General features: G+C 38.3%; 1 protein-coding gene across 9 annotated transcripts in view; it reads left to right on the top strand.

Annotated features, from left to right (window-relative positions):
• FBXO38 (F-box protein 38) overlaps positions 1-25,705 on the top strand; it is a 52,425-nt gene that overhangs the window by 18,335 nt on the left and 8,385 nt on the right. For 2 of the 9 annotated variants that reach the window (XM_027081667.1, XM_027081668.1), the window contains exons 8-15: positions 1,042-1,135; positions 2,145-2,275; positions 6,054-6,224; positions 7,873-8,015; positions 8,915-9,125; positions 16,600-16,719; positions 18,161-18,340; positions 19,915-20,685. In XM_027081667.1, coding sequence (XP_026937468.1) covers positions 1,042-1,135; positions 2,145-2,275; positions 6,054-6,224; positions 7,873-8,015; positions 8,915-9,125; positions 16,600-16,719; positions 18,161-18,340; positions 19,915-20,685 — 1,821 coding nt within the window. The remainder of the gene's footprint in view (positions 1-1,041; positions 1,136-2,144; positions 2,276-6,053; positions 6,225-7,872; positions 8,016-8,914; positions 9,126-16,599; positions 16,720-18,160; positions 18,341-19,914; positions 20,686-25,705) is intronic. The other 7 variants (XM_027081675.1, XM_027081672.1, XM_027081669.1 and 4 more) reach the window with 7 other exon arrangements.

Below are 25,705 nucleotides of genomic sequence, written 5' to 3'. Positions count from 1 at the left end.
TTTTGCGGTACGTGGGCCTCTCACTGTTGTGGCCTCTCCCGTTGCGGAGCACAGGCTCCGGAGGCACAGGCTCAGTGGCCATGGCCCACGGGCCCAGCCGCTCCACGGCATGTGGGATCCTCCCAGACCGGGTCACGAACCCGTGTCCCCTGCATCGGCAGGTGGACTCTCAACCACTGCGCTGCCAGGGAAGCCCAACAGTGTAATTTTTATTCCGTGGCTCTAGCTAACAGGGTAAAATCAGAAAGGAAAAGAATGCTTGGTGTCAGTTTATTTACCTCTTGTAAAAATAAAAAGTAAAAAATAAATTTAAAAAATGAAAGGAAAAGAAGACCACAGTGCAGTCATTCATTAGAAGACCTGGAGAGAGGTACCAAAAGCTAAGAGTTTGCATAAAGGGCCTAAAAGAGCAGCAGAGACTTTTCTTCCCTAATAAGTGTTTAAGAATGACTCCACCTTATATTTTACTTAAGGAGCCAGCATACCTCACACAATAGTTAATTCCAGATGATTCACAGATCCAAATGTAAAAAATACAGTTTTTAAAAGAAAACTCAGGAGAACGTCTTCTTGACCTCTGGTAGTTAAAGATTTCTTAAATAGTATACCAAAGAACACTTAGCATAAAGAAAAAAATTGGTAAACTGTGCTAACGATTTTTTTGTTCATCAAAAGGCATGAGTAAGAGAGTAAAAAGCCAAGCTATAGAGTGGGAGAAGCTATTTGCAATACAGCTGACAAAGGACTTGTATCCAGAAAGAACTAAAATTAGTAAGAAAAAGTCAGAAAACACAATAGGAAAAATGGGAAAACATTTTGAATAGAAAAAATTTCACAAAAGAGGATATCTAAATGGCCAGTAAACATGAAAACAGGATAAATTTCACTAATCATTAGGGAAATGCAAATTAAAACCACAATGTGATATACAAGCACTAAAATGATTACGCCTAAACAGTTATCATCTAAAGTATGTAGAAATGCTTTACTGACAGTGCTGTGGTCAAATGGAAAAATTATTGTTTTTGTTCCTTTAACTAGGTGGTTTTAGAAATTTGCACACTATTGTTTTGGGAGCTTGCAAAAATGCACTTGAAGTAGATCTTGGTTACCTCATCATCACTGCTGCCCGTAGGTATGTTTCCTCTTCCCATTGTTTCTTTTGTCTTAGAATTATGTTTTTTCCTGTTTTATAAAAATTGGTGGGAATATGTGTTTGAAGTTTGAGCATGCCTTTTTCAGATTTAAAATACAAAGGAGTTGTTTAAATAGCAGTAGGTTATCACTTAGTGGGAGTCTTCTGTTACAACTGATGACCAACTGAGCTGCACTCCAGACCTAGCAAGCTTTGAATGGGTGTGGTCTCATCAGAGAAAAGCAGTCAATTATCTGGAAGTGCCTGAGACTCCAACAGAAGTCAGCATTGATGCTTTGGTGTCAGCAGCCGGCTCAGGAGCCATTGTTTTAACCTCCAGATGGTTCTCCCAGTTGTTTTAGTTAGTTGGTGATAATATTTGCTATTCAGAAATCAGTGTTGTAAGTCAGCTTTTTCAGAGTCCTGACCTTTAACATCTTTATATTTTTAACCTATTTTCACATCACTTTATGCCATGTTTATTATTTCCTACATATCAAAAGTCTACCTCTACTTTTACTTTTATAATACTTAAATTGAATTAACCATTTTTCAATTTATTAAAAAACAAAACTCTTACTTTCCATCAGTAGAATATTAAGAATATAAATACAACAAAACTATCTAAGTTTAAGTGAGTAAATATTGTTACTTACTATAGAACTATACTCTTTGTTTAAATGGGACTTAATACTAGCCTAAAAAAGATATTAAAGAAATGCAGATTCTTGCCTTGACTTAATCAGGTTTAAGAAAGTACCAGAAAGGATATAAGATTATAACAGTGTAACTCATTATTATTTACTGTAACTTCAGTGTACACGTAAGGCGTGTCCGCACTTTATAAAATACCCTTTTAAAGGAAACATCTGATATTTTTTAGTGGAGGGGGGAAAGTTGTTTGCATTTGACACTTCAGTAAGATAAACTTCTTTCAGAGCCTTACATTAGGAAGTACCTTTGATTCTGATGGCTTTCATTTTACTTTTATATGTATCTTTGTTCATAGGTTACATGAAGTTCGGATCCAGCCTTCCCTAACCAAAGATGGCGTCTTTTCTGCCCTGAAGATGGCAGAGTTGGAGTTCCCCCAGTTTGAAACCCTTCATCTGGGATATGTAGATGAGTTTTTGCTGCAGAGTAAGAATCATCTCATTTAATCCCTAAAATTGTTGTCAGGAACTTACTTGACAAAGTGAACTCTGAATTGGGATGTGCCGTTATTTTCTTGAATATAAAACAGCTTAAAATCTTAGGTGCTCTCACTTCTTAAAAAATTTAAACTTGAAGTGTCAGTGATTTTTTTCCTTCTATATTGCCTCTGATTTTAGCATATTATAGAAAGTGTAGTGATTGTCTACCCAAAAAAAGATCCTTATTTACATTTGATATTGTCTCCCCTTTGCTCCCCAAGTTTCTTTCCCATTCTGCTTCATTTTTTTCACAGAATGTCATCCCTGGTTCCATTTGTTGAATTTGATCTGCCACACTTCTTGAAGCTTTTGATGGTCCTCTCTGATGAGGTCCCATTCCCTGCCCATGCTCTTCATTTCTGTAATAAGCCCACTGGGGGTTCTGGATTTTCCAGATAGTGTGAGCACATAATGGTCAGTATTCGTTTAATGATGATTGCTGTTGGAAGGCTTGTTCACAGCATTTTCTGGAATGTATTTACAATTGGGAACTCATTCCTTTGGGTTTGAATGCATGTCAATTCATTATTCAAACTTTTTTTCCACATGACATTAGTCAGACATGCAAAAACATTTACACCTTCAGCATGTTTTTATTTTTGCAAGAATTAGTTTCTTACCCATGTAATTTGTAACAAGTCTTCTTAAACTCTCATTGTCATACCAGATGACATTTTTTCTTTGGATCTAATTTGCATTGTAGAAGAACATAAGAAGGCTTAATTCTTTTTAGTCTAGATCAAACAATATGACTTGTTTGTCCCTTTTCATTTCTGATATATGTCACAATAATAGTTGGGATTTTTGTTTTGTTTTTACTTTGTTGCAGTTCTCACCAATACAGGTGAAGCATTAAAAAAAATCAAAGCATTATTTTCTAGCCTTTTTAACACAGGAATCATTTTTAATCTATATAGCTTTGAAAAGATCAGCTTTTTACCAATGTAGCTTTAAAATGCTAAACTAGCATAGTAATTTCAAATAAAATTAATGTATTTGGTATCAGGCTTTTCTGGTTTTCAGTGAAGTTGCTAACATTCTGTTTCTATAGTATCTATGTAGTAACTTAAGATTATTAGCTTGGTAATTGGTGTTTTTTCCTACTGTCTTGTTTTTTGTTTTTCTCGAAAGCTAAAAACTTGACAAATTTTGTATTTTCATGATTGCCACATTTAGGTCCACTGAAAGAATGTCTTTGAGAATTATCTTTAGAACCAGCTATTTCCCTATAGTGCTTCTTTCCCCTCAACACATATTTTCAATAGAAAAACACTTTACCTTTTTTGGGGGCTGCGTTGAGTCTTTGTTGCTGCGCACGGGCTTTCTCTAGTTGCGGCGAGTGGGGGCTACTCTTCGTTGCAGTGCGTGGGCTTCTCATTGCAGTGGCTTCTCTTGTTGCAGAGCACGGGCTCTAGGCATGCAGGCTTCAGTAGTTGCAGCTCAGTAGTTGTGGCGCACAGGCTTGGTCACTCCGCGGCACGTGGGATCTTCCCGGGCCAGGACTCGAACCCATGTCCCCTGCATTGGCAGGTGGATTCTTAACCACTCTGCCACCAGGGAAGTCCCAACACTTTACCTTTTGACTACCATTATCTCGTTTTTCAAAGTAACTTGTTTCATAGTCTCCTTAATATTTAATAGTCTCTTAGCTTTGATTTTTTATTATAAACCATTCTTCATATTTGTTGCAGTTCATCCATTTCTCCTGTATACGTACTCTCCTCTATTACTCCAAAGACAGTCTGGGATTCTCTGTATGAAAATAGGTGCCAGGTGTGTCTAACAGACTATGTAGAGAGGAATGAGAGGTCACTGCTTATACTCTTTCACTTAATCTCTTGCTTCTCAGCCACTTAGATTTTGAAGCATCTCTCCAGGAGGTTAGGGTGGCTCCTGGTAAAACTTGCAGCAATTCTTTGTCACAAAGTTTCTGGCAAAATATAAATAGAAACATCATCTTTGTCCCCATACACTTATCGTAAAAGTGACAGTGCCAGATTGGGGAAATGGGTGTGCTGAAAAGTAGATGCTGTGTACTGGGAATATAAGAAAAGTGATCCAAGGATGAATACTTAGGGGTTCTTTGTTTACATAGATTCATGATTTCAGAGATTCATGTGAAGGTGATAGGGGTGCAAAACTCATTCAGATCCAGAAGCAGTATAGAGTAGTCTTTAGGGCTGGGGCTTTGGAAAGAGGGAGTGAGATGGAAGTTCATTAATCATGGGACCTGGGGCAAGTTATTTCTTGGGTTCAAACCACCCAATAAAAAAGTGGGAAACGGTCTTATCTCCATTTAACAAATGAGAAAACATGGTATTTTATTATTACAATCTCTTACACTTAGAAAGCATTCAGTGAATGATAGCTTTTACTTTTAGCTGACCTCTGGGCTGAATCAGAAAGAAACAATCTGAGTCCTAGGTGATGTCATCAGAGTTTTGAGGGAGTGTGATGATCAGGAGACCCTAAGAGCAGGAACAGGTCTCAAAGGAATGAATGTAAGACATAGATTTATCATGCTAGGCTGTAGCAATTATTCTGACAACACCTTACCTGGGATCAGTTCAAAATCTACCTGATCATAAGGGAGAAGGCAAATTTTAAGTCCAAAGGGCAAGAAAGAAGTTTTTACCAGGAGACTAAAGAAAATTGCTCAGAAAAATTATGAAGAATTGGTTAAGGTGAAATCTCCAAGAAATGCCAGTAAATACAAAAAACAGGGGCTCTAGAAGAGAGACCATGAACTGTATGGAAAGTGAAACTGCAAGAGTTGGGAGTAGACTGGTTGTTTTAAACATGTCCAGGCTAAAGGTATGAATCCCTGCCCTGAAGGGCAGGGCAGCTTGTCCAGAGCAAGTGTTTTCTTTGTATTTTATGTCAGTTGATTGCAAGGACCATGAGAGACGTTTATTGGGTTCCTATATCATAATATCCCAGCATTATGCTGGACATTGAAAATGTAACTATAAACTAACTAGGCAGAGTCCCATTTTCCTTCAAATTGCTCATAGTCAAGTGGACCATCCTGTAGAGCAAAGGTCAGGCAGGTGGCAGGAATAATGATAGGAAGCAAGGGATAAGGTGTGATTTCCTGTAGCATAATCTAGAATGGAGGATCCTTTTACTAAACCCACTCCCTAGTCTGTGACAAGACAGTAGGCACTAAAGCCCAAGGGCAGAGAGAGTTGGGTGTATATGTGAGTTAAAAGTCCACTTTCTGAGGTTAGGTACATATTTACTAACCTATACATGGTTCTAAAAATGAATCTGAATTTCAAAGTGTACTCTTCTCTACACATGGCCACACCCGACTCCAAAAACATTATCCTTATAGAGTGAAAGAGTTACATTTTTAAGATTTTATTTTTCTTCTTAAAAGCTTAAACTATAACTTCACCATAAATGTAAACCAATACAATTTATCCCTCAGTTTTGCTTTAAGACTTTGCCTTCTTTTTTCCTTTTCTAAACAATTGAAAATAATCTTTTCCTACTAGCTGTCCCTTAACTTTTAACATAAATTTTTATTTTGCAAAATAAAGGCTACCATTCGTACAGAATACCTAACCTAAAATTGTACCTGAACCTGAACCTGATGATGGAGAGATGACGCCGGATGATCATAGAGACTGATCATACTGGATGTTAAAGTAAAGAATTGGCAACACTCCATGACACTTTAAGAACCTTTTTTTGTTTTTTAAATCAATTTCTCTTTCTAGGCAGAATGGCTAATGCAGATCTGGTGAAGTATGGTTTGGCTGATGTGGTAGAAAATCCTGGTATCATCACTGATATAGGGATGAAGGCAGTCAATGAAGTTTTTTCCTGTATCAAATATCTGGCAATTTATAATTGCCCCCATCTACATAACCCATACAATTGGATCTCAGGTACTGTATGCTTAAGTGCGGCTCTATTTTATTAATGTCAAAATAATATGTATCTTTGTTTTCTGTGTGTGTCATGAATTAACATTCCTGATATAAAATGTAGATATTTTATATGGATCATTCATAGAAGTTCTGGGAACCTTTGATAACTGAGTTGGAAATATTTTCAGTGCCTCTTTGAACTCCTGAAATTCTCTGCCTAGAAATTAGCACTGTCCAAGTTATAATTCAGTTGTACTGATCCTTACTTATTTGTTTTTCTTTGGGCCAGGCATGTAAAGTTTAGGTTAGGAATTGTTGCCTGGGATGTTATGGTTGTTTTCTCTGTATTAACTTCAAATGGCATATCATCTGAACCAACGAAGTGGGTATGTATTTTAAAAACTTGAGTTAGGTGACATATTAAACATTAACTTGTGAAATTTTCTATTGCCTTAAAATCCTAGGCTATTTCAAATCTCCCCTCCATACAGTATCTCTTGTGTATAGAAGTGTGACTTTTGCACTTGGTATTTTTCCTTATGAGGGGAGTTTATTTCCCTCCCTGAGAGAGTAATGCTATTTATTTCTTTTAAAGCCCTTCTTAAAAACCTAAATTCACAAGCCTTTAAATAAATTCAGAGCTAGAGAATTTTCGTTTTGACATCCTCTTAGCAAACCAAGCCCCCTTACTGACACCTGCAGACCAGTCTCTTCTGCCGTCTGAGCCACCGCACAGGGATACTGTAGCTCCTTACAAAACCCATCTCCAGACCTGTTGTAGGGCTCCCAGGCCTCTGCTGAGATCATTTGTTAGAATGGCCATGTCTCACCCATGAGAAGAGAAGTTCTACCCCTTGCCCAGCAGCACCAAGAAGTTATTGGGAAATAAACTTTAGGCTGTATGCGGCGTAGATCGCTTTTAAAAAATAACATTTATTGGGTTTTTGGTTTGTTTGTTTTCTTAAATACAGAAGAGTATAAAGAAGAAAATAAAAAATGGCCTATAATCCCATCACTCAGAACTCCTGTTAACACTTAAAAACTAAAAGTAATACATGCACTTGATAAACAGTATCAAACAATACAGAAAGGTACAAAATGAAAAGTCTCCTCTTCTCAAAGGTAACCACCATCAACGGTTTCTTGTATATTCTTCTGAACAGGTTATTTTGTGCATATTGCAGCCTATACATATATAGCATTTAAAAATGATTTACATATACGAAAGGACCTTACTGTGTATACATTGTCCTGTAGCTTGTGTTTTGCACTAAGAATATTTTGGAGAGCTTTCCATATTAGTAAGCATATTCAGTTCTTCTTCATTCTTTTAATAGCTGCATACTGTTTTATGAAAGGAATATGCCAACATTTCTTTTAACTAGTATCCTATCGTTAAATAGGCATGTAGGTTTTTAAGTGAATCACATTTAAGTATAGGCTGACTTAGTTTCAAGTTAATGATTTCCAAGCCATCTATTTCTCACAATGAAATTAGGTAAGGAAACATCATAGTTTAGAGTCATCAAGTGTTAGAGATCATGAAATAAAAGAAAATTTACTCAGGGAAAAAGGATTTGAAAGTCTTTGTGACCTATAGCAAAATTCATGAGTAATGGAGAAAGTGTTAGTTACATTCTCTCTGGCCATATCGTTTCTTCAATAGACCACTCAAGATGGACTCGATTGGTTGATATCAACTTAGTGCGTTGCCATGCTTTGAAGCTGGACTCCTTTGGCCAGTTTATTGAATTGTTGCCCAGCCTGGAGTTTATTTCACTGGACCAGATGTTTCGTGAACCACCCAAAGTAAGTCACATTTGAGAGCATTTTTGTTTATTTTGATACTGAAGGAAGAAAATAAAACAACCTAAGTAATTTTTTTTCCTAATAATATGCCTTTACAATGTTATAATTTGACTTTTTACTGCCAGCCTCAGTGAAGGAAGGCATAAAGGTTATAATAATGTATAGCCACTTGTTCTGGTAAATGACTATTAAGGGATTTCCAGAGAAAGGAAAGGAAAAAGTAAGTGCAAAGCTGTCTCCATCAGGTTTATAAAGTTAAGGTAAGAGCAAAGGTGGAAATTTAAGCTAAAGCAAAAGTTATTACTCAAGAGTAATTAATTGGAAGATTAAATCTCTAATTAGCAACCCAAAATATAAGTAAGAATTAGGAATTTTGTTTTGGGAATGTTTTACTTTGCTGCTACCTTTTCTGTTCAGTTGCATATCTGGGGAAATCTGAGGTTGCCCAGTTGTACAAAATGTTATTTTAAAACTGCTTAACACATAAAGCTTTATACTCGCATCGTAATAAAAACTTAATGTTTCAACAAATTATGTTCTCTCTTGTCAGTTCTTAACGGTTATATTCCCACTGTTGAAGCAGTGTGATATAGTGGGGAAAGCTCAGGGTTTGAGGACAGATTATTGGGTTTCAAGTCCCAGGTGTACCACTTACTGGTCGTGCACTGTTGGGCAGATCCCTTCCCATTGTGCATGTCATCATCTGTAAATCAAGAGTGATAACGCTTTTTCTTGCTTGAAGCGTTCTGGGCCTTAAATGAGGTCCTTTATGAATATGTGAAAGTATTTCATAAAGTGCCATATAAATATTCTGTGTAAAGATGAAATGGAGGAATATTAAAAATGCAGGGTTCTACACTAACCCAAATTAATAAGCATGTGGTTTCTTCTTGCTTTAGGGCTGTGCTCGGGTTGGTCTGAGTGCAGGCACAGGAATTGGGGTTTCCTCGGCCCTTGTTAGCAATCAGAACTCCAACAATGACAATGATAATAATGCGCAGAATAATGCCAACATCCACGACAACAATCACCATCACCCAGATGACTCAGACGAGGAGAATGACTTCCGGCAAGACCTGCAGCCAGGAGAGCAGCAGTTTGCAGCCGACGGTAACCCAGATCTTTTGTGAGCTCCAGATAGAAATGATTTTTACTTTGGGTCATATTTCTCTTACTCTCTTCTCTTTCCTTCACCGCCTATTTCAGTTTGTCACTTTACACGTTGGGGGACCTCGCTAACAAAACAAATGAGGGGGGCTTCCCTGGTGGCGCAGTGGTTGAGAGTCCGCCTGCCGATGCAGGGGACACGGGTTCATGCCCCGGTCCAGGAGGATCCCACATGCCGCGGAGCGGCTGTGCCCGTGAGCCATGGCCTCTGAGCCTGCGCGTCCGGAGCCTGTGCTCCGCAACGGGAGAAGCCACAACAGTGAGAGGCCCGCGTACCGCAAAACAAACAAACAAACAAAAAACAAATGAGGGGGTGGATGGAGTTTGCCTGTCTGCTTGCTTATTTTAAAGTTATCTTTGTGATGCCTCTTGTCCATGGAATCTATTGGGGTATTTACAGAAAGGGAAGGACTTAGATGCCATGAGAATTAAGGTACAGTGAGCCTTAGAGGCCTGGCTTAATGGAGATTTAACTGTCAGGATATGGGTGAAGGAGCATCTTTCAATATCTTGCTGACCAATAGATAGCTACATTGGACTTGAACGTGGAGATCATTTTTGGGTGTTCCAAGAACTGGAAAAATGAATAGTAGTCATGTGCTAGACACTGTGTTGGAAACCTTTCATATACCTTTCATCATTAAGTCTTCAAAACCACCCAGAAAATTAAGTACATGAGCTAATAAGGACCTATGGGATTTCACTTATGTAACTATCCATTCCAGTTCTTTGATACTGACTGAACTCCTGCTGTGTGCCAGCCCATGTGTTATTAGGCTTCATCTGCCCCTGTGTTGATGAGTGAGAATGGAGTGAAATTGTTTCCTTAACAAATTTTCCAGGTTCCCAGTTGACCCTTAAGAACTGAAAAAGGAATCTCTTCTAGCCACTATTTGGTTGTTGCCCTTTCACTCATTCTTTTAGGCAGAGTCATTAATGAGAAATGGGGTGCCCTGGTGTTATTAACTCCTTTCATAATGAAAGTATTCTGTGTATAGAGCGTAATTTCCTTTAGGATCACTCTGAGTATGCATGTCCTGACCTAAGAATCATCTGTAGGCATTGTCTTCACTTCCTTACCTCACAGGTTCTCTATAGAACTGTCCATTTTGGCTCTTGCCAAAGCCACCAGTGACTCTCTTATAAAGGCTAGTGGTCATTTCTCCAGTTGCATCTTGTTTGACATCTCATCTCAGCTGCATTTGTCACTGTTGTCCACTTCTGTCTTCCTGAGATATTTGCTCCTCTTGGCCTTTCTGAAACCATTTTCCTGGTTTTCCTCCTATCTCATTGGACATGCCTCCTCAGTTTCCTTTGCTTGCACCACCTCCTCTATTCCGCTCTTGTCCTTGTTCTCCCTTTTTCTCTACACATTTTCTCTAGATGACCTCATTCAGTCTCATGGCTTCAGTACCAACTATATGCTAATGAATTCTAAACCTGTATTTTCGGCTTTGATATTTCTATTTTTTAAAGTAATTGCAGTTATATCCAATTTCATACTTTTAATTTCCACATGAGTACTCTTAGGCATTTCAAACTTATGGCTAAATCTCTCCTCCTAAAATACAAAAACAAAAGTGCAGAGCCAGCAGGTGCTAGGGGTGAAGGAGGGGGGAGTGAGGTCAGGTATTGTTTCTTTGCCTTGTTCTTGAGTGCCATCATAAGGATCTGGACTTCAGAGAATACCCAACCGTTCATAGAAAACTGTTACAGCAGCTGCAGTGCAGAACTCCTCAAATCCTACAAACCCAGTTGTGGTTGAAGTTGATGTACTGGACGGATTATAGACTCCACTAGAAAGTTACATGGCCATTGGCTTCTCAGTATAGAATGGAGGATGCCTTCCACTGTGAAGTCATATATTGATGCAGCAGGAGCTAAAACTTATACGAGAACACGGTATTTGATTTAAGAGAGAACAATGGAAACTTAAATCTACTAACATTTGAAACTAAGGTTCAGTAGATGAGAGACATGACTCCAAACCAAATACTTGAGGTACAGTATTTGTCAAATATGATATTTTCAAATGCTGAGAAGCAAAGGAATTAGTGACATAAATGCCAAGATTGAGGAATTCAACAGCTTCAACAAGAGGAAGCCTAAGAATACCAAAGATGGTGGCAGAATTTTAGAGAAATGAAGATTGGCATAAAACGTTAGGTTCCATGGGTCTTTCCAACTTGGCAATATGTTTATGTGCATTTATTATTACATACATGTCAGGTTGATCCTTTTAAATAAAAAATAATGACCAGGGGAATTTCCTGGCAGTCCAGTGGTTAGGACTTGGTGCATTCATTGCTGTGGCCTGGGTTGACCACGGGACCCACAAGCCACATGGCATGGCCCAAAAAAAAAAAAAAAAATGGGACCTGGAGAAAGGCCATGTGACTGTTGATCAAAACCAGGAGTGGTGGAAAGAATTCAAATAAAAGAAAGAGAAACAACTAACAGAAAAAACATAAAGAGTGGTACAGGGATTAAAAATGAAAGGGATCATTGGGAAATAACGTTAGTTGAAATGACTAACATTGATGCTTCCACTCTTTAAGTACAAGCATAACAATATTTTAAATATTACTTTAGTTTAGTTTAGAAATGGGTATTCACATGTTGAGTTTCCTTAATGTAGAATTTTAAAACTTTCCATGCATGAGCTTTTGGACCAACGCTGGAATGAAGCGGATTCACTCACTCTTTTACTCTGTTGTATTTAACTTAATCAGCTTGCATGAAGTAATTGCCTATCAAAGAAGGGCACTGTATAATTTTAAAAGCAATTTAATTTGTATAAGTTGTGTCTTTGCCTTATAAACCACTGAAATAAAATATGGTGTTTTATAGTGAACATTATCATTAAGGTAATAGATGACTCCAACAAAAATATGCTTTTGTTGTTTTACAGAGTACTGTATTAATTTACCAAAATTCTGTAATTTGGTTAAGGATATTATCTTTCTTAGATTTGCACTTCCAAAAGTGTTAAGATTTAGAATGCTTTATTGTGAGCTAGTTATATTAACTGAAAATACAAGTTCATTACCTTCATTTTGCAGCACTGTAGAACAGGAAGAGATGTTCATATATTCTAACAATTCACATTGCCTAACATAACATTACCATGTGTCAAAATCATGATTCTGTAATTGCTAAAGCATTTTGCCACATTATTTTAATATAATTACTTTTGAAGTAATTATAACAACAAAGCATAGTTTTGCCTATACATCATTTAACTAATTTTCTATCTGGATTTAAAACAAATCCCACATACTTTTTTTTAATAGTGGGGTGCCACTCCATTTCCTCACCACTACCTCCACAAAGTAACCACTAAGTGAAATTGCTCTGCAGCACTTAATTTTGGGCAATGGTTCTCAAATTTGAGTGCATCAGAATCACCTGGAGGACTTGTTAGAACAGGTTGCTGGCTTTCACTTCCGAGGCTCTGAGTAGGTATGTGTGGGACCAGGTAATTTGCATTTGTAACAGGTTCCAACGTGATGCTGATGCTGCTGTTTGGGAATCCTATGTTGAAAACCACTGACTTTTGGAAAATCCTTGTTTTTGAAGTCTGAGAACCAGCTACAATGTGAAAAATAATCCCGGTAGATTCATTTTGTTTTCTATTTGGGGGCAAATACTTGTCAACCGCTAAATAGTTATTCCTGATACCAGAAATTGTTGCATGCAAATTATTTTGTTAAATGTCAGTGACTTTTTAATTTTATAATGGTTAATGAAGGCTATAAATTTAGAATCAGGTTTTATATAAAAGAGACCAGTTAATATATTTGTTAAAATAGCTCAGATCCATTAAGGTTTATGATTATATTTGGTAACAGGATTTTTTTACAACTGAAATAACATTTCTCCTGAACAGAATATTTAGTAAACATTGATACTTGATTAAAAGATAGCTTACATCGTTTCTGTAATTTAAAATTGTTCTGAAAAAGATGTACTGCCCAATGATAAAATATTTTGAAACAAAGAAAAAAAAATCAAAACCAAGAATCACTTGCATTTTCCCTAGCCCAAGGGTAGCATCATCTCATTTAATTACCAGAGACATCTATTGAGACATCATCCTTTCTTTGCACCTACCTGCACTCCCCAACATCGAGTCCTTTAGCGAGTCTTGTTGACTGTCTCTAAAACATCTTCCCAATCCATCTACGTTCTCCTTCCTCATTGTACCAGACCTTTTTTTTTTTTTTTTTTTTGCGGTACACGGGCCTCTCACTGCTGTGGCCTCTCCCGTTGCAGAGCACAGGCTCTGGACGTGCAGGCCGAGTGGCCATGGCTCACGGGCCCAGCCGCTCCGCGGCATGTGGGATCCTCCCGGACCGGGGCACGAACCCGTGTCCCCTGCATCGGCAGGCCGACTCTCAACCACTGCGCCACCAGGGAAGCCCTGCACCAGACCTTTTTTACCTAAATGTTTTAACAGCTTTCAAAGTAAAATTAGTTCTTAGAGCAGCCAGGGCAGTTTTTAAAAAACATGTACCAGACAGTGTTACTCCCTTTCTTTAAACTTTCCAGTAGCTATGCATTGCCTTAGAAAAAAATCCAGTTTCTTGATTTGGGCCATAAAGTGCTACATGATCTGGCTTGTCCTCACCTTGTGCTACTTCCCACCTCACACACCATGCATGAATGTGCCAAGCTGTCGCCAACTGCTGCCTCTTCCTAGAATGTCCCTCCCTCCATCTTTGCATGGCTGGCTTCTTCTTGATATTCAGGTCTTAGCTTAAATGTTAACCTCAGAGCTGTCTTTCCTTACCACCTTAATCTTTTTCTTTTTTCAATTGAGGTATAATTGACAGTGTTTGTATATATTGCAAAAGGATCACAGTAGGGATGTCTCGTAAACATCCATCACCATACATAGTTACAACGTTTTTTTCTTGTGATTAGAAATTTTAAGATCTGCTCTTAGCAACTTTCAAATATGCAATACATATTAATAACTATAGTCACCATGCTGTACATTATATTCCCATGACTTATATTTATTTTGTAACTATAAATTTGTACCTTTTGATCACCTTACCACTTTGTCACCAATTCATTCTGTTATATCATCCTCTTTTAATTTTGTTACATAAGATATTATTTTCTGATATTTTCATTATTGTTGATTAAAAATTTTTTTTCCTTCCTCAACTGGAATAAGCTCCATGAAAATAGAGATATTGAATATTACCACTGTTTCTTAGCACCTAGGAACAGTAACACATTGTAGTAGGTGCTAAATAAATATTCAAATGAATGGATACAATTAAAGAAGTTAGTTTAAAATAACCTTGAGATATTATATTAAATATTTCCACAGGTTGTTGTGGCAACCTAAAATGCAGTTGCTCAACAGCCTTGGAAAACCTTATCACGTAGGTATAAGAAAGTACTGTTCCAGTGGTTCCCTCTGCCTATAAGAAGCAATTCTAAGCTTTTCACAATCTGGGACCCAGACTACCTTTTTAGCTTTCTTTTCTCTTTCATACCCTCATCTCAACACAAACTCTTGTTCTTTTTATCACTGGGCTACTTACTCTTCTGGAAAATGTAACGTGCTTCCTAGTATATATGAAATGTCACCCCAACTCAGTGAAACCTTCCCTGTCGAACAGGAGAATTAACTGCTGCTTTTTTGTCCATGTCCCCCTTACTTGGACTGTTCTAGCACTTAATGAGTATATTCTGGCCTTATTCTGTGTGTCTAACATTTCTGCTCGAAGGTGTGCATTCTCTGAGAGCAGGGACTATAAATTTCCCATCTATTCATCATCCCTGTATTGTAGCAGGCTCTGGAAACAGACCTCATTCCAAATCCTAGCAAATTACTAACCTTTCTAAGCCTCAGTTTCCTCACCTGCAAAAATGAGGCTAGTAGTAATACCCTCGTAAGATTGCTATAAGAAATAAATATGGTAATGTATATAAGAGCATTTAGCATAGAGCCAGACATAGAGTATGTACACATTAATTACTAGCCGCTGTTCATAATCACTGTTGAATGAAAGAAGCAAATTGATTGGCTTTTATCATGTAATGTTTCCGAACAAGGTGAGTTCTCTTTTTGGCCCTAAATAAAGTGTAGTTATTGAGGGCTAGGGCTGGGCAAAAATTTGGGATGGGAGGCTAAACATGAGGGGGAATGTACTGTTGTGTATATTTAAGACCAAAGCAAACCCCACTGTCCCCCTGAAATCTCAGACTTCTCTGCTGTATATTCCAGTGGCATTTATCTGAGTGGTATCTTTCTGGCTTACTCATATTTTTATCTTGTTTCTTTGTTGACTGTATGAATTTGTCCTGTCTACTTACAAATTCTGTAGATTCTTTAGTTCTTTCTGGAACAGGATCTTGTTTTCTTCTGTGTTGGTTTATTCATTTCATTCAGATGGTTGGTTGATTTCACAGCAGTAGTGTTGAGCACCTGAAGGCGTTGAGTGGTGCACAGGGTAAACACAGTCTGCCACCCTCTGGGTCCTGGCCGAGCTATAAATGTAAAGGACAGTATTGGTATTGTCCTGACTGAAACTGGGACCAGGAACCCAAGCCTAGGTGTAGGTAGTAAGAGGGTACTGGGTTGAATACTGACTTGAGGGATTTGGATTTAATCTTGTACAAAGCTGGCAAAGCCAGGAATTATTTTATTTAGGATCCTCGTAGAAAAGTGACCGTTGTATCTTAAGAAGATGTAGTAAAGTGATTGAAGCTTATCAGTCTGATATTGTTCACTGTGCTTATCATCTGGGGAAAATATAAACGTTCCCATTCACTGATAGGCACTAATAACTCTAGTGAAGACTTAGATGCAAATAAAACATTTGAGTGATATTAAAATATTAAATACATACTTACAGTGTTTAATAATCCTTGCCACACATTAGCCAAAAATGATGCAATCTCTAGAGAGCAGGAAAAGAAATACACAATTTGAGCTTGCCTGCTCAATGAATGCATCCTGATTCAACTGGCAGATACTATAAGACTAATTGCTTACAAGATGATTGTAAGGTCTTCCAGTAGCTGGCTCTCACTGCCATCAGGCAAATAGCTTAGAGGGAGACAAACAGTTGCCTCATAAGCCATCCCTGGTAACATCTTCAGGAATGAACAGGTGCTTTCTTCTTTCAGCGGTGCCTTTCTCCCTGCTTTCACCTTAAAATGATGGACTTTCTCTACCAAGTGATCCTTTCCCATGTGTGATCTCCCCTCCTATAGAATTGGACACTCCTTATTGATGTTGACATAATGAAGCACAATTACATGATATTCTTTCTGAATGGGCCTAATGATCATGAGGCTGTTCATTTCTCAAGGGTGCCACAGTTTTGCCTGCCATTGTGGTTGTTTTAGACATCTCCTGGTTTTATTTTGACTGTGATTATTTTTGTTTAAGCACTGAACGAGATGGAAGACATGGTTCCAGAAGATGGAGAGGTGACGGCTGAGAGTGAGCATGAGGCTCCAGCTCACAGTCAGGCAGTTATTCCTGTGGACGTCGACGAGGAACAAGCAGGTAAAGTGTGTGACTTCCCACGTTCATGGTTCTGAAAACTAGGCCCAACTCTAATGAAGAAAGTAAAACACTGAGAACGATTATTTTTTTCAGCATTTCAGCTAATGATGTGTTACATGCTGCTTATTTTTGACGAGGCCTGTATTACATTTTGATGTTCTTGCTGCGCATGTGTATACATGTCTTATTAAAGTTTGGTTTTGATTTTTTTGTAACTGTGGCAGCAACTCCTCTTTCTATATTGTTGTACACACGTGCATATTTGTGCGTGTGTGTGCGTGTGTGTGGAGAAAGCAAGCACTCAAATTATAGCTAGGAAAATAAACACCCTGATTAAATATCCTGCTTGTCCTCTCCCTTCATTTTGGTGGGGAGAAGGAGCAGTGGAGAGGTTGATTTAATAAACAGACCAAGATCTAGTCTAGTTTGCCACTGGGTCACTTACGGCAGGCTAAGAGTCATAGAGTACATAAAGATTACCTAATATAACCTTTCATCTTTACAGATGGGGAAACTAATATTCTTTCAAAAGTTGGAATGATTTACTCAAGACCACTCAGCTACTGATCAAAGGACAGAATTGAGATGAGAACTCAAGTTTTCTCACTCCTGGTCTGTTCAGATGCTGCCTTGTCTTTGAATTGAACATATTCTTTAACTACTCTTGTTTTAAGTGTCTTACAGATGCAGTCACTTATTCAACAAATATTTATTGAGTGCCTGCTCTGTGCTAGGCATTGTACAGTGTGACAGGGAAAAGACAGGGAAGGTTCCTTGGAGCTTACATTTTATTGATGGAGCAGATATCAGTCAAAAGTGGGTTGTAAGAGCTGAAGGTTTACAATGTGTAATGCCAAGAAGATAAAACATTTTTGACATAAATATAATCAAATAAGCAAACTGTAACATGCATCTAGCCTTTCAAGAACATGTCTGTGACATCCAATGCATTAGACCTATACTTAATTAAAGAATGCAGAGTTCTCACCAGTCCCATAGGTGTCAGAGGCTCATCTTCATTTGCTTTGCTTTCATTCATACATTTGCAAAATTAGGAAAATATCTAGCCTATTTTTTAAATGATTATTATGACTCTATTTTTTTAAATTTTTTATTATGACTCTTATTTTGATTATTTTTAGGATGATTATGTGACTGTTTCAAACAGTGAAGATCCTGAAGGGAGATGCCATATGCTCTTCTACTTTAATTTTCCTTTAGAGATATATAATGTTGGGTGGTATATTAATCATACTTAATGTTTACTTTAGAATTAACGTGTTTTCAGTGTCTTATCCAAGTATATGCTCATTAAAATGAGTGATCAGGGAGGCTGCATAGAGCCAAAGCATCTCTGAGCCCAGATCCCTGGAAACAGTACTTTGAGTGAGACCCTTTGTTGGGCAAAAAGTGACTGTTATGCCTGTGCTCTTTCTTTTAGGACCCAGCGGTCTTCAGCGTGTAGTAAAACCAACCCCAATTACTGTCCATGACTCAGAGAGTGACGATGAGGAAGACAGTCTAGAACTCCAAGAAGTCTGGATTCCTAAGAATGGTGCCCGGCGTTTCTCTGAGCGTGAAGAAAAAACCGGAGAGTCTGTACAGTCCAGGGAATTATCAGGTGAGAGACTGTGTCTTACTCTGACCTGTTAGTGAGAGTCACCATGAGAACAGACACACTGGCCTTTATATAATGGTGTCCCTGCCACAGCTTGTGGTGCAGTTAACATATCCTTACAAAATGTGACAGGAGGCAAGAAAGGCAGCAGCCCAAGCAAGAGAGGAAAATCTGGGTGGTGCTATCAAGGGCAGGTGCAGCACAATAAGAATATTGTGGAATTGGGGCTCAGGGAAGAGAAGATGTGAGGATTGTCAGTCCCACAGTGGAGGCTTTAGGAAGTTGTGGCATCAGAGTATCAGGGATTAGCAAGGGGCCTGTGCGTTACATAAAAGATGACAACTGAGTCATCCAGAGCAGTGAAAAACAACCATTCCCCAGTTGGTAATCTGTCCAGTTGTGTTTAGCAAATGTTGGTGGCTAGTTTGGTGCTTGAGGAAGTCCTAAAGTATGTTCTTACAATCCCTTGTCTCCCTTTAAATCCAGTCAACAACCTTCTGCCATTTGCCTCACCAAGAAACTGTAATTCTCTTAACTTTTAGATTTATACTTCTTTCCTTGTCTTCCCTTCTGTTTCCCAGAACCGTATGCTTACCACTTTCTGCAAAGGATGAGGTTTTTTAAAATTGTCTACTTATTTTTCCTTGGGTACCCTACTCATTAATGTATCTGAATGTTTAGTATACATTTGTATACATGTAACACTGAACCTGAAATATATACACACTTCAGTGTATGGTAAGCTCAGTTCTTTAGACTTGGAATAACTTACTAACCACTGACTGATTACTCAATTCTCATTTTATTCCTTTTAAGAAATTCAGATATCTTTACACTGTGATTGAAAGAGCTTTAATGGACACTGAAATTTAGGAAAAGTAATGTGACCAGCTGACTAACCTGATGTTTCCTAGAAAGTTTAGTTTCTGAATTTAGAAACCAGATCTTCTGTCAGCCAGACAAAACATTATTTAAGTATTCCTTTGTATATTCATTGAGGCTTACTGTGCCCCAGGTACTGTGTTAGGTGCTGTGAGGGGTGAGATGAATAAGTCTTGATATCTCTCTCTCTCTCTCTCTCTCTCTGTGTCCCTCTCTCTCACTGTCTCTCTGTCTCTCTCTCTCTCTGTAGTCTGGCTGAAGAGTCAGGTCAGAAACATAGATAACAATATTACAGGGCATATACTGCACTTGCTTTGGGGTGGGGTGCAAAAGAGATTGGACAGAGGTCCAAAGCAGAAGGATTCATGAGAGTAAAGGCTCCAAGGTAATAAGGCAGAGATATATTCAAAGAAAAGTTTGGACTGGGGTGTAGAATGTTTATAGGGAAGACAAGAATGGAAAGTTAGTTTTCAGTTAGGTCACAGTAAGCCTTGAAGGCTGAGCTAAGGAGTATTAACCAGGTAGGCACTAGGGAGCCATAGAGAACTTGTGAGCAGCTGAGTGATGTGGTCACCATTTATACTTTAGGAAAATTAGTTTACATTGTTTCCTGTTCCAGATTTACTCTTGCCTTTTGTCCAGAATTTGTACTGAAATCTTTTCTTTTCCTCGGGCCATTCTTCTTTTTCTGTAAGCAGTAAGTGGAAAAGGCAAGACTCCACTTCGAAAGAGGTACAACTCCCATCAGATGGGCCAGTCGAAGCAGTTTCCCCTCGAGGAAAGCAGCTGTGAGAAAGGCTGTCAGGTCACCAGTGAGCAGATCAAAGCCGATATGAAAGCAGCTAGGGATATTCCTGAAAAGAAAAAAAACAAGGATGTTTATCCCAGCTGCAGCAGCACCACCGCCAGCACAGTGGGGAACTCCAGCTCGCACAGCACTGCTTCTCAAAGCCCCGACTTTGTAAGGACGGTGAACAGCAGCGGCTCTTCCGAGCCTAGCCCTACAGAAGTGGATGTGTCCAGGCAGTGTGTCTGCTCCCCCGGTGGGTCAGAGGACTCTGAGGCCATGGAGGAGGGAGATGCAGAGAGTTCTGTCTGCCCCAGATGCTGCTGTCACAGGCCCCAGGAATCCCAAAGGAGAACTAGCAGGTGTTCTGATGAGGAACGTCCTTCAACCAGCCGAGCCTGTGTTGTGAATGGCCCGGATGGTACGAGATCCGCCTTTTCCTTTAGGACTCTGCCACCAGGGGGGTCTTCAGGCCCAGCACATGATGAGAGGACTAATGGGAGTGGCTCTGGGGCTACAGGTGAGGACAGGAGGGGGAGCTCCCAGCCTGAGAGCTGTGACGTGCAGTCTAATGAAGACTACCCTCGGAGGCCCCTAACAAGGGCCAGGAGCAGACTCTCCCATGTACCGCTGGTATCTGAGTCAGGTATGACAACGCTGCCAGGATTAGCTACTGCAGGTTAGGACTTGAGAAGGGCATTTGCTCCTTCCATAAGTTTTCTTACATTAAGCCAGTTGGGCAAATTGATTTCTACATTGGGGTTCTGCGCTCATACAGATTTTGAGCTCACTTTCAGTGACGGGGTGGGGGTGGGGAGCGGGGGTGGCACGTAAAACAGCTTGTAAAATACCAGCCAGGAGAGGCACAGAGAGTTAAGCTTCTGAGAAGAGTGCGACTGTGTGTGTGTACTGACCTTATATACAGTGCCAGTCCCACGTCTCACTCCCAGTATGTAAACTCTGCTCCCGTCCCACACTGCAGAGGCTTAACTCCTAGTGCAGTTTTAAAACCTTAGCTGAAAGGTAAGGACTGGAAGTCGCTGGGCCTGGGGGAGCCCGGCGTGCGGGTGCCCCCCCTCCACCTGCCTCTGTAGCGTTGAGTAATTTTTCCCAAAGGCTAGTTTTGCTGCCAGTTAGGCTTGCCAGGAGAAAAGCAGGTAAGTAAAGCAGGTAGTTTAGCTGAGAATCATTTTGGTGAAGATATTCTCAAGACACGTATATGTATATAATTTCATTAATAACATTTAGGTGTATGCCGAGGCATGGGGTTCGGCGGGGGTAACACATTCCTTAATTATAATCCTGTTTATATTTCTGATCTTAGTTTTAAATAATCTCTCCTGCCTTTACTAAGTCATGAATACCTGTCAATGAATAATAATATTTTATTTTCTCTAAACCTTACTCAATTTAAAAATCTTAAAATCAGCACCCAGTACATAGAGTTCCTTTTATCTGCTATTGCAATAAACAGAGCTGATTGAATCATGTGGAGCTAAACTAACAAAAACAAGCTTTCATAAGATACATAGGAGATATTAATTAATTATGTGCTAATTATCATAGTAGCCTAAGCTCATATTAAAGTATATGAGTTTTATTTGCAGATTTTATTATGCTTTGCAAACATCAGTTCTGCCATGATGAAAATACTTTTCCCAGCTTGAATTTTAAATGGTTTATCTCTTTATACGTAACATAGGATTTACCATTTTAACCGTTTTGAAGTATATAGTTCATTGGCATTAGGTACATTCGCATTGTTGTGGGACCACCACCACTATCTGTCTCAACTTTTTCATCTTCCCACACTTAAAGTCTGTATCCATTAAACAGAGACACCTCATTATGACACCCTTTGTTGCGTGGTTTTTCATATTTGTTAAGTCAGATCTACATGTTTACTTTTGTGATTCCATTATTTTTATGCTGTGGAAAGCCTTCCCTACCCCGGCTCGGATAATTGTTCACATCTTCTTATTCTTTTATTCATTTATTTGTTTATCTTAGTTTAGTTCTTTATCTTAATCTGTGGGAACTGATTTTATTTTTTATTACAAATTGTCACCAAGTTGTCTCAATACTATTTATTGACATCCATCTGTATGTCATTTTGAAATGCTCTTTTATCATGTACTTTGACCATAGTGTGGTTTATCTCTGGGCATGCTGTCCTGTTCCAGTGTTCTGTCTTCTTTCATTACTCTTTCGCAAAATTTTCTTGGCTAGACATGCATTTATCATTTATTTTTATAGTTTTATTTTATAAGAATTTTGTCAAGTTTCAGAAACAAATCTTCTTGTGTTGTGTTTGCAATTCCTTTACATTGACTGACTGAAAAGATAAGTGTCATTTTTACAGCATTGAGTCTTCCTATTTAGGGACTATTTTGTCTTATGTGTCTTGGTAAAGTTTTATAGTTGTTACTGTTTTGGTGGGTTTTGTTTTGTTTTTGTTTTTAACATGGGTCCTTCACATTAACCATATTGGGGGGAGGGGGGTTAACATCTTCTTTGCCTTATGTTCTGCTGTTCCCTTTGTCATTTTCTTCTGACTTGTTTCATGACCAGAACCTTTTCTTAGGTTAAATAATTTTCTAGAATTTTTTTTAAAAATTCATTTATGTAGTGCTTTTTACTTTTTAAGGTTAATTATATCTGTTGTCTTAATGATTTTTTTTTCCCCAATTTGAGAAGACTTCTAATGTATGTAGCTCATGTGTATATGGTAGGTAAATTACTTGCCAATATTTTTAAACACAATACAAATGTCCATTTACTTTCAATAACAGTTTTTCTGGAGAAATGTCAAACTGCTGATTTTTAAATTATCCAGGTCTCTTTTGGAAAGAAGAACAAGTTATTTGGGTGGCTTTCAACCTGTTATTTTTAATCTAGCATGTTTTTGATATGTTGGCCATTGTGCTTTAAAAGTTTTAAGGAGGTAAATCCAAACTAATAAAGGAACGAACTTGATTGTTATGGATTTTTTTTAATCCCTTCAAAGAAAATATTTGAGTTTTTAATTTGGTTTTTGATATACGGCCTTACATAGTGTTAAAACCGTGTTAGAAGTAGTTATTTGTCTTGTGATTTCCTGTTTTGGGAATAAATGCCTCTAAGTTGTTCCTTTTACCCTCATTGTATAATACTTTATAAAATAAATATCACAAAAATAACTAATTGGATTGTCAAAGAATAGCACTTAAGATGAATATGATATGGTTCTCATGAATACTGACCTCTTTCCTTGACACCCCATGACTGGATTGGTCTGCTTTTCTGTGTTTCTGTAGCATCTTTGCTAATGTCAACTACACCGTGTGTTGTAATTCCGTGTTTTAATGTCTATTTTTCCAGTAGACTATGAGCTCCATGAGGTCAGGGACAGTGTCTGCTTGGTCACCATTATATTCCCAGCTTCTAGCACAATGTCTTACATGGTATGGGGCTCAGTGAATAATTGTGAACTTAATAAGTGGTAGGAGCCATCATATGAGGTATGTTGATGCTGGTGGATGTATGAAATCATTAAGGATTGTCCCTAAACAAAGATTTACTGTCCCTAATAAACAGAGGGAGACAAAAGGAAATAACAAACACAATGAACTCTGTTTTCTTTTTACATTGGGAAGCATTTGTTTTTCAAGATTATCTACATATAAAGTGTGACTTAGTCTTATAAACTTTTCTTAGAAAACAAACTGCCAGTTTGGGTACTCAGGAGGGCAGGAAATTTAGCTTTGAATCCCATATTCTGATCAGTTAAGGAGTAGGGGAAGGAAGCAACCCATGAAGGTGAGAGGCCGAAAACTGGAGCATAGAAGGAGCATGCTAATAGAAGATTCTTATTTGAACACTGTGATGAAGGGATGGAAACAGACCTGTTTTTGTTTGTCTTCATTTTGTGGTACCGGGAGAGGGAACCAGGACCTATTATTGGTTGTAACAGGAGTATGAATTTTGGCTGTTGTATGAAATGGTGGCTGCTGTTAGAAGATTCCTTGTCGGTGAAAATAGATTGTTCATGAAGCTCCTTCAGGAATACTGTGGAAGGTGGCCTCCAGTGGGTCACCTAGATCAGTAGTTTTCTCTTCCAGAAACCCAGTGTTTTGCTTGGGTTCAGGGTCCTTGGAGAAAGTTTGATGGATAAAACTCTTGGGCTCCCTTTTAGGCTTCAACCAAATTAGCTGCTTTCAATTGTTTTGCATAATAAGATTTCACAAAGATTTCGAATGGTGGAGGAAAGGGTTCTGGTGTATTGAAAAAAAGAAAAAAATAAACAAACACTTGAACTAGATCTCTAGAGTCCCTGTCTAACTCCAGGCCTTTGGGAATTTGTAGTATTTGTACCTCGTTTCCCTATCTTTCTTTGTAATCTTTCATGCTTGAAGTGAGAGAGTTAACCAAGTGGTAACGCTGTAATCTAGTAGTAGTAGCAGTGTGCAGTATGGTGGGATTTAATTCGTAAAGGTCAACCTTTTTTCATTCGATATATGCTCTGCTACAGAGTGACTCTCAAAATGAAGACAGTGACTTTTAGTGTCTTGTCTTGCAATATGTATGTGCTTGTTAAGTTTTTGAGATGAATTTAGAACTTGTATTTAAATAATATCAACATAATATTTGTTTTTATAATTAAACTATAACGTTTTAGAACAGTACTAGTAAATGAGTTAGGGCCATACTAGGCAGAGTTTGGCAGGTAAATGATTGCAGGTTTTCTAGCATACTGATAAATACATTGGCAAACTGTTCTCCCTTCCCATGTCTCAGTTTACTTATTTGTAAAATAAAGAGAATAATCTATCTCAGAGGGCTGTTAAAAGGATTAAATTAGTTAATACAAGTAAAACCCTGAGAAAAGTGCCTGATACACAGTAAGCACTCAGTAAATATTTGCTGTTATTGTTATTACATTGACGTATCTATGATACATTCATTCATTCAGTGAATGTTGAGTGCCAGTTCATTCAATAAATGTTCATTTTAGCTCATTGTTAGTGGCTGACATTGATACGAAGATGAAATGACAATGATGTTGTCTTCAGGGAGCTTTTAGTTTAAATGGAGAAATAAAACAGATATACAGGGAATTACAGAACCATATATGTATGATGTTTGGGGATACAAGTGACTTATTAGAATAGGTGGCATTTAAGCTGGACCTTTCAGGGATGGGTAGTATTTCAAAAAGTGAAGTCAAGAATGGTATTCTGGGCAGAAAAAGCTAAAACAATTAATGGCTTCAGAGGCACTGGCAATGGGAGATGACTAGGATATGGTATGGAATAAAATTGAGAACATTTGGGGCTAAAGCATAGCTCCAAATGTCAGGCATTGAAATGTATTCACTAAGCAGTAGTAGTCAATGCTTTAAAGTTGTTTAGCAGGAAAGTGGTATGTTTAATCTACCAGTAGTATTTAGGATGGGTTGAGTGCCTAGAGACGAGAATGTTGATTAGACTGTTGGAATGGGCCAGGTGTGAAGAGCGCAGTGTTATGTTTGATGTTGATATGTTTGAGACAGCGGAAGGTGATCTTGTTTTGGAAGAGGCAATTGGAAATGGCAGTCTGACTGTATTCCTTTGGGAACCAAGTAGTAGAATTGAGAGTTTCCTTGGTGGAGTTCATACATATGCAGTTGAATGTGCTCTCTTTGAAGGAAAGACAGCAAGGCTAAAATTTGGATTTTCCTC

The sequence above is a fragment of the Aethalodelphis obliquidens genome, unplaced genomic scaffold (assembly GCF_003676395.1).
Source record: "Aethalodelphis obliquidens isolate GAN/ISIS:26980383/991018 unplaced genomic scaffold, ASM367639v1 scaffold45, whole genome shotgun sequence".
In the NCBI taxonomy this organism is placed as follows: domain Eukaryota; kingdom Metazoa; phylum Chordata; class Mammalia; order Artiodactyla; family Delphinidae; genus Aethalodelphis; species Aethalodelphis obliquidens.
This window is presented reverse-complemented; position numbering and strand designations above follow the sequence as displayed.